This window comes from Benincasa hispida, chromosome 8 (genome assembly GCF_027475165.1).
Source record: "Benincasa hispida cultivar pf3 chromosome 8, pf3_genome.v1.1, whole genome shotgun sequence".
In the NCBI taxonomy this organism is placed as follows: Eukaryota; Viridiplantae; Streptophyta; class Magnoliopsida; order Cucurbitales; family Cucurbitaceae; genus Benincasa; species Benincasa hispida.
This window is the reverse complement of record NC_143485.1, coordinates 15,052,696-15,062,075: the sequence shown is the minus strand read 5'-3', so window position 1 is coordinate 15,062,075 and position 9,380 is coordinate 15,052,696. Positions and strand designations below refer to the sequence as shown.

The following is a 9,380-nucleotide window of genomic DNA, read 5'->3' as shown; positions in this document are numbered from 1 at the left end:
GGAAAGAAAATTGACAGTGAGTGGTATATATTTTTTGGTGTTTGGATGTATTATATATTTATACCAGTTTGGTAAACTTGGCATGATCTAAAAATATGTTTTCTTGGATTATAATTATTATTCTTTTGTTTGGATAACTGTTTTCTCTGTGAGTCTTGGTTTGGATGTTTCTTCCTATTGGTTTGATTGGAAACTGGAAATTGTACCTGGGATATTATTAGCATACTTCGTGGACGTTTGCCTGGCATTATCAGTATATCTAGTTGGGATTATTCACGTGCTGAGTATGTCTAGCAGGAATTATCAACATGTGCACATTCAACGGTTGTTTGGGGTACTGAAAATTGTTTCCTCAAACCGATTCATGGTGATTTGCCAAGTAATTGGAGGATTATGTGATTATGCCAACTTCACCTCATTTATTAGATTGAATGTATATATTTGATGGTCGTATATGTTGTGATATTGCTTTTCCAAAAATATTTTGAAAGCAAATAATATTTTATTTTGAACTTATTAGGGATGGCAACGAGGTCGAAGCGGGGCGGGGATGCACTCCCCATCCTCGTCCTTGCCCCATTCCCCGTTTTGGGGAGTCGGGGAATCCCCATTTGGGGATTCGGGTCCCCGCGGGGAAAATTTCCCCTTTTTTTATTATTTTTATTATTTAAAATTAACTAAATTTAATATTTATATTGAAATTGTAAATTTTATATAGGAAATTAGTATTATTATTACATATAGTTGTTTAAATTAAACATTGCATGCTTTTTTATTATAAATTAATAAAATTTAAATTTATTATATTAGATTTTTAAAATTAAAAAAAAAAACTGAAACATCTCAGTACTATATAATTTTTTTATTTATTATTAGATGTGTGTGTATATATATATATATATAAACAATTAAAAAAATTGGGGCAGGGACGGGGATCGGGTTCGGGGAAGGGGACGAGGTGGGGATCCCCTCCTCGTCCCTGCCCCGTCCACGATTGGGGATCCGATTTAAATCCTCGGTTTCACTCCCGTCCCCTAGGGTTGGCAAAAAACCCGACGGGGGGACCCGCCCTATTCGGGATGGGGTTTCCCCGGTTTGATCGAGGATGGGGTCAAACCGGGGAATTTAATCGGGGCCCCGTCTGGGGTTGGGGCGGGGACGGGGACAGTATCCCTGCCCCGACCCCGACCCCGAATTTATATATATTTCTATAAATATATATATATAGAAATTTTATAAACTTATATATAAAAAGACCCAAAAATTTAAAAGCCCAAAACTCAAAAGCCTTTCCGTAAAATCTAAATCCCTAAAATTAATTCCCTCCCCTTCTCTCTCTGTCGAGTCGATTGTCTCTCAGTCTCTATGTCATGTGTGAACTGTGAAGGTGAACTTGAAGTGTCTCGACTCTACACCACACCACGGCACCACCTACTCTACTGTCTTGCCTCAGCCTCACAGCATTTACGTTCAGAACTTCAGTATCCCTTTCTTCCGTGCCGACCCTCTCGAGTCTCGCTCTCTGCCTACTGGTGCTGGCTGCCGAGTCCCCTCTCGCCAAAACCCTAAATCCCTCCCAGGGGTGTGGTGGGGTGGGTTCAACGCCGCCATGAACCCCCCGCTTTTTTAAAACCCCCACCTAACCCCCCCCCCCATATACCCAGCCCCCCCCCCCACCCCACAACAGCCCACCCTCCCCCGTCCCCCCCAGCAAATATATCTCTGCCACCCGCACAGCAGCACCAGTCTCCGCTCCAGCCTTACCCCACCCACTCCCCACCACCACGTCGCCCTCCCCGCTCACCACCCCCCTCCACCTACCCCCACCACCCACCCCTCACCCGCTAACTCCCTCCCCCCTCCTTACACCACAACCCCGCTAGTCACACATCCCTCCTCAGCACAGCAACATACCCCCACCCCTCTCCCTATGAATCACCCACCCCCCTACCACCCACCCCCCCCCACCCCTACTGCCCATCCCCCCCTCTCCATAACTACCCCCCCCCCATAGGCACAGGTCACCCCCCCCCCCCATCACCGACACGCCCCCCCACCGCCACCCACCCTTCCAAATCCCTACACTGCCCCCCACCCTCCCCACCACTGCGAATCTGTGCACAATAATTCGACCATCCGCAACACGCACATCCAAACCAGACCAACTTACTCGCTACTAGCATCGCACATAGTCTCTACATCCCTCTCGCTCATCTCTCGTACATCTAATCTCGCTCTCGCTCGTCCCTCCGCTCACACTCTCACTCGTCCCTCCACTCTCGCTCTCGTTCATCCCTCCACTCTCGCTCTCGCTCATCCCTCCCCTCTCCCTCATCCCACTCCATAAAACAGGCCCTCTCCACTCCATCCACCGTTGAAGTCCTGCCTCGTTGAGAAGTTCGTCTGGGCAGCGTTTCAGGTGAAGATCCAAACTTTTGTGTTTTGGCCCGTTTGATAATGAGTCTTTGTTTTTTTTTATAGTACCTATGTTTGATTGTTCTTAAGAATATGTTCGGTATGGTTTATAAATTAATGTTTTGAATTTTAGGCTTGGATATGTTTGGAAAATATGTTGGTGTATGTTTGAAATTTGAATGCTGTTTTATGGTAGGTTGAAAATTTAAATTAAATTTTTGGTAGGTTGAAAATAATGTCGTCATCACCTTCTACAAATAAAGATTTTTCAAATCCAATTCCAATTCCAATCCCAGATCCAACCAAGATTCAACCCCAAATTTAACTCCATGCTCATCGAATGATGATAATTTGAATGTTGATAATTGTGTTGTTCTTGATGAGGATATTGAGAAGGGATCTTTAAAAAGGAGATTGACATCGGTTGTTTGGAACCATTTTAAGAAACAAAAAATTGATGGAGTAGACAAGGCGATTTGTAATTACTGCAAACGAAAATCAGGGGGTGAAAGTAAAAATGAAACCAAACATTTGCATGATCATATTAAGATATGCCTATATAAAGGACAAAATGACATATGACAATCCCTATAGAATCCTAATAGAGAGAAGAACAATACATTGAGCTTATATAACTTCGATCAGGAAGCTGCAAAAAAAGTATTAGCTAGAATGATAATAAGACATGAATATCCTCTCTCAATAGTTGAGCATGAAGGTTTTAGGGAATTTTGTAATGTCATCCAACCATTATTTAAGAAGGTGTCAAGAAACACAATAAAGAAGGACATTTTGAAAATTTATGAGACTGAAAAGTTGAAAACCATGGCATTATTGAATGAGATCAAAGGAAAGATTGCCTTGAGAACGAACATGTGGACTTCCAACTACCAAACAAAAAGGTTGTATGGCCGTCACTGCTCATTTTATTGATGATAGTTGGGTTTTGCAAAACAAAATAATCAGGTTTATATATGTTCCTTCTCCACACACTTCTGAGATGCTTCATGAAGAAATAATGGAATGCCTGTTAGATTGGAATATTGATCGAAAATTGTCATCAGTAACTGTAGATAATTGTAGTACCAATGACTTTATGGTTAATATGCTTGTTGATAGTTTGGGTGGACACTTAATATTGGATGGGAGTTTATTTCATATGTGGTGTTGTGCTCATATTCTGAACTTGATTGTGAAAGATGGGTTGGCAGTGATAGGAGATGGGATCGAAAGAGTACGTAGTAGTGTGTCTTTTTGGGTACATATACAGAAAAAAAAGAGAAATTTGAGGAAACTGCTCGACAGTTGAATGTTTATGATGGTCAGATGTTGAGTCTTGATTGTTGTACTAGGTGGAATTCTACCTATTTTATGTTAGCCACTGCATTAAAGTACAAAGCAGTTTTTTATCGATTAAACCAACGAGAACCAAAGTACAAGTGTTTGCCTTTGGATCAAGATTGGGTATTAGCAAAAGAGATATGTGAGAAATTGAAAATATTTCATCACGTGACTGAAATATTTTCTGGATCCAAATATCCTACCGCTAATCTTTTTTCCCAAAAATTTGTAAATTGAAATTGGCTATTTTTGAGTGGACTAATTCTGGTATTCAAGAGATCAGACATGGCTTCAAATATGATGTCAAAGTTTGATAAGTATTGGAAGACAATTCATGGGGTAATGGCCATAGCTGTAGTTTTAGATCCACGTTATAAATTAAAGTTGATTGAGTTTTACTTCCCTAGAATTTATGGAGATGGTTTTTTTCTTGAAGTGGGAAGGATTAAAAAAATTTGTTCAGATTTGGAAACAGAATATCAGCTGAAGCATATCGAATTTAGATGGAACCTCACAGAATATCGAATTTGATGATTTTAATGATTATGACTTGTTTGTATCAAATTCCAATAATATGAATTAGAAGCAACAATTTGATGCATATTTGGATGAATCTGTCTTACCTCGAACATCCGATTTTGAATTTTGAGTTGGTGGAAATTGAATGGTGTCAAGTATCCAATTTTACAAGAAATTGCAAGAGACATATTAGTCATCCCGTTATCTAGTGTTGCATCAGAGTCTGCTTTTAGTACCTATGGTAGGATTGTAAGCCCACATCGTAACAAACTTCATCCAAAGACGATAGAGGCTTTGATGTGCGCTCAAAATTGGATTGCGACTGAAGTTTGGATAGGTTAGTTTGTTTATTTTGTTTTACATCTTTCTATCATTTAATATATTAATAAATATTTTCTTTTATTACAAATATTTGACAATGTAAGGTACAAGCACGGGAAAAGAAATGGTTACACATTTAGCAACTGTTCTAGAAGATGCAGACGATTCTGATGAAGAGGGCGTGGTGACTAAGTTATTTGTTCAAGGATTAACATTATTTCATGGTCTAGTTTTTATTTTTTATTTTTTTGTGACATTATTTATTTATTACATTTTAATTTTTAAATGTAGGAATGAATACAACTAAGGATGGGATGATGCCAAGAAAAGTGATGGTGAAATATTTGATTGTGAAGTCGTTGAAGAGAGAAGGTCGAGTTAAAGATTTGATGGTGAAATGCTTATTTGAATGTATTGCCTTTAATTGACTTCCTTATTCAAACTTTATTGAATTTTAAGTTGTAAAGTTATCTAATGGATTTGTTAGGTTTTAACTTGTCAATTGTTTGTCAATTGTGTTTATTTCGTAGAATAGTCTATTGTTTTAATGATTTTTTTAAAGTTATCATGCCAAAAAACGAGGAATTCGATAAACTTTTTCAATGAATTTTTTATGGACTAATAAAATTTTAACTTAAAAAAATGGGGAATCCCTGCAGGGAAACGGGGAATGGGGCCCCGCGGGGACCCTGTTTCCCCGATGGGGAATCCCCGCCCCCGTCTCTGCCTTAAAACGGCGGGGACAAGGGCGGGGATGGGGGAAAATTTCCCCCACGGGGCCGGGGACGGGGGATGCCCCCTGCCTCGTCCCGACCTTGTTGCCAACCCTGCCATCCCCGGTCAAACCAGGGATTCTCCACCCCGATCGAGTCGAAGACCCGTGGGGAATTTTGACAGTTCTAGAACTTACCACTCACTAAGCACTCTTGCTCATGTTTTCCAATTTTTTTTCTAAACTCCTTTCCCCAGGGTATCAGAAAGAGGGCGATGGATTATGCTTAGAACCAGCCGGCGCATCCCGTCTCGACAACTGTATTAAGAGGGTTCAGACACATGGTAGTAGTTTAATCTTCTAATTGATAAACCATAATGTATTGTATAAAATATTTCTAACTAAAATATCTCAATTATGATTTGTAATAGGAAAGGAGAAAAAAAAGAAAAGAAAAAAGAAAAATCCTAGACAATAAAAGTTCCTAATATCTGTAGTCCTCACATTCCCTTTCGGGTCAGAGTGGTGAGCGCGGGAGAGGATGTGACAGCACACACGTCTTCTTTGGCCCAAACAAAGGGCAATGTTGCAACGTTGCGATTTATATTATAAACATGTCTCTTCGTTGTTAGCTCAAAGGGGGCTAACTTTTATGCTGAATTTTGAGGCTAAATTGATGGAGGTCGAGGTTGATCTTCCTTCTTCTTCTTTTCCCTTCAAATTTTTAGTATCTTTAGGTTAGTTTTTCCTTTTATTTTGGTTAGTAATCAATGGATCAGATGTTTATCTCAGATTTGTCTATGAATTAAGAGGTAATTTTTATCTAATTTCTTTGAGCAAGAGCCCTATGTCTAAATTCTTGAGAATTCTGTGATTAAATCGTGATGTTCTTCAATTCTATATTTTCTTTGAATCTTGGTGTAATTAGATTTACATTTGTGTGTTGGACAGACAACCCTCTCATAATTGCATGTCTCTGCTAGTTAATTTCGAGCTCACGCGTTTCCTTGTGTTCGTCAATGCTTGAATTTATCCCAGTAGCAAAAGATTAGATGTGAATGCTTAGATTTATAGGCTGACCTTAAATATTGGTAATGCATGTTTAATCTAGATTCGAAGAATCATTTGGTTAATTGAATATACCTTTTCTGACATTTAATTGACGCGATTGAATCCTCATTCTTAGTGCATATGATTTTTAATTCTATATGATCGCTAAGGACTCAGTAGAATTAAGGGCATATAGTTTAATTAAGGCGTGGTCTTTCCGACCTTAATTAATAATCAGGACACTTGATTGATTTAATTAAGGTCGGAAAGAAAAGAAATAGCTAAGCCAAGATCACACAATTGTTTGACTAAGGCAAGATTGAAGGTCAGATTTGGAACACAATAAGTATTGGAAAGTTGTAGAGTGGGAGTGTCAACGAAACCAACATGGGATATGGTCATACAATTACCATCAGTAGCATAAAATAGGAAGAAGAGATTTCACATGAGAGGGTGTAGTCAGAAGAGAAAAATCATAAATCATATGGTTACAACAAACGAAATCAAGGAGCCACCAATTACTTGAAGAAACCGAAAGTGCGAAGGAATTGGATGAAATCACTCGTTTAATGTCTGCACTCAACTTTCTAGTAGTCAGCAAAATTGTGCCCAGTGAGCTTACAACTTTTGCAGAAGAGAGCTCTAGAAGTACTAGGCAAATGAGTATTGGCGAGGACAACCTCAGATTGCTGGGAAGAAGTGATGCTGAGGTATTTTTCTTCAAATAAAATTTCTTGTAATACCGAGCTAGTGACGGAAGAGGACTGCAGTGTAGAAGCAACACAGATAGACTCGTATTCTGGACAAAGCCCCATAAGAACCTTAATAAGTTAAAGATGATCAACACTGATTTTTGCTTGATCCAATTGTGTCTAAACTGGTTAGAGTGTGACCAAATAGTTATTAATGGATTAACCAGTCTCCTGAGTAAGACTAACAAGATGTTGTGCAGTTGATAATAATGAGCTAAACCAACAGACTAAAAATGCGTAGATAAGAAATCCCACAAACTCTTGGCATCATCAAATGCATCAAACTGAACATGGATGGCAGGTATAGAAGTATTCCCGAGCCAAGTGATGATATGATAATTTTTACTATCCCATTCTCTGATCGTTCAATAAATGTATTATCATCCTTGGTGGATAACCTAACCAGTTGAGGACCATCACTGATGACAATATGCCATAGCTTACGCCCAATTAGAAAAAACTTCATTTGATGGGCCCAAGTAAGATAATTTGTCTCATAAAGAATATAACTAATAGGGTGAAATACCTGGTCTTTCTCTATGTGGCTCAGTGGCAGGGGAGCTTGGCTCAACTGGGGAGAGAAAGAAAAAATGGGCTCGACTCGACTCAGTGGGATCGAATCGACTTGGTTCAGTAGGATCAACTTGACTCGACGGGGATGCTTGGCTCAATCAACTTAGGGGTATTAGCTCAGATCTGTGCATTTTGGATCTTCATTGTTCATCTCTGATCGTCGTTGAGTTGGGCACTCGTGCAAAAGAAATCTCCGATAAAGATATGGTGGATTATGGCAGAGCTAGGCGAGCGAGATGACAAACACGGAGCGAGTGAGACAATGAAGCTGTCCTTGGCTCTTTATGAAAGTTATGCATGAGGACCGAGACGGATAGCGGAGGGCGAGGTTGGGAGCACACACGATTGATCAACTGGTCGATAGTGATAGGGAATATATCGACGGTGGTAGATTGGGATCCATTGGTTGATGGTGGATGAAAGACAAAACCGATACTGGTGGCAAACGAACCAATGCTGGTGGGTGGTGGTAGACGAAAAATCAGAACTGGCAACGATGGTAGAGTGACAGTGGCAGATTGACGGAGCTGGGTGGGCTTTACACGAACGAACTTCCCTAGTTGGGTTATAATACTATGTGACTAATGTATTTACACAAGATATATTTTATAAAAAAAAGTATGAGATATAAATACAGTATCAAGGGACTAAAAATAGACCTTAGAAAGACTTAACCAACCTAAAAACTCTCCAACTACATAGTCTAAGTATGCTAACCTAAACACTCTCTAACTCCATAGACTAAGTATGTGTATATATTAACAATACTTAGTCGAGTACCCAACAAGGCAGTAACTAAAACCCTTTATGAATTATGGACTGGTAAGAACCTCAGTCTAAAGCATCTCCATTTTTGGGGTTGTCCAGCTGAGGCTATACCTTATAGATCTCATGAGAGCAAATTAGATTCAAGAACATTAAGTTTCTACTTTGTTTGATATGCTGAACATTCTCAAGGTTTTGAATTTGATAATCCTACCTCTTTATCCTTTTTTGAAATGGGAACTGTAAGATCTCTTGAGGATGTTGAGTTTGTAGGAGGAGATAAGGATGAAAATGTTGATTTTGAACAGGTCCTTGGTACTATGAGTAATGGACATGCTATTGAACCTTCCATTATAGTGCCTAAAGATTCAGAACATGATAATGTTCCTCTTCAAGATAACATGGAAATATTGCTCCCTAAAGTCCAAACTCCACCTATTTAGGAGATTTCAGTAGTGCCATTAAAGAGATCCACTAGAGAAAGAAGAAGTGCAATCTGTAATGATTATGTGGTTTTTCTTCAAGAACATGAAGAAAGCTTTGGTTTGATTGAAGATGATTCTGTTAATCTTCAATAAGCAATGCATAGTTCTAATTCTGAAAAGTGGATTGTAGCTATGCAAGAAAAGATGAAGTCAATGAAAAACAATGATGTTTGGGATATAGTAGAATTTCCTATTGATAAGAAATCTATTGGTTGTAAATGGATATTTAAAACCAAGGTTTCACCTAAAAGGAAGGAATAGACTAGAAAGAGATTTTTCCCCAATACTGTCAAAAAACTCTTTTAGGAGTATAAATGGCACTTGTAGCTCACTTTGATTTAGAGCTACATCAGATGGATGTAAAGACAACATTTCTTAATGATGACATTGAAGAGACTACTTATATGGAGCAATCGCAGTACTTTGTGTTTGTAGATCCAAAGTCTG

At 39.0% G+C, this 9,380-nt stretch overlaps 1 protein-coding gene across 1 annotated transcript; it reads left to right on the top strand.

Moving 5' to 3' along the window:
• Positions 1–3,087: 3,087 nt before the first annotated feature.
• Positions 3,088–4,631, top strand: LOC150034387 (zinc finger BED domain-containing protein RICESLEEPER 1-like). The gene is made up of 4 exons (XM_090316705.1): positions 3,088–3,317; positions 3,382–3,539; positions 3,686–3,941; positions 4,488–4,631. Exons 1-4 carry the CDS (start codon positions 3,088–3,090, stop codon positions 4,615–4,617), a joined length of 774 nt encoding a protein of 257 aa, XP_090172831.1. The 3' UTR covers positions 4,618–4,631.
• The last annotated feature ends 4,749 nt before the right edge of the window (positions 4,632–9,380 follow it).

Excerpts from the sequence above, each read along its gene's own strand:
- LOC150034387 (XM_090316705.1), top strand. The coding sequence starts at position 3,088 with ATGATAATAAGACATGAATATCCTCTCTCAATAGTTGAGCATGAAGGT. Across the intron at positions 3,318-3,381 it reads TCCAACTACCAAACAAAAAG|GTTTATATATGTTCCTTCTC; the intron begins GTTGTATGGCCG and ends CAAAATAATCAG. Across the intron at positions 3,942-4,487 it reads CACGTGACTGAAATATTTTC|TGCATCAGAGTCTGCTTTTA; the intron begins TGGATCCAAATA and ends GTTATCTAGTGT.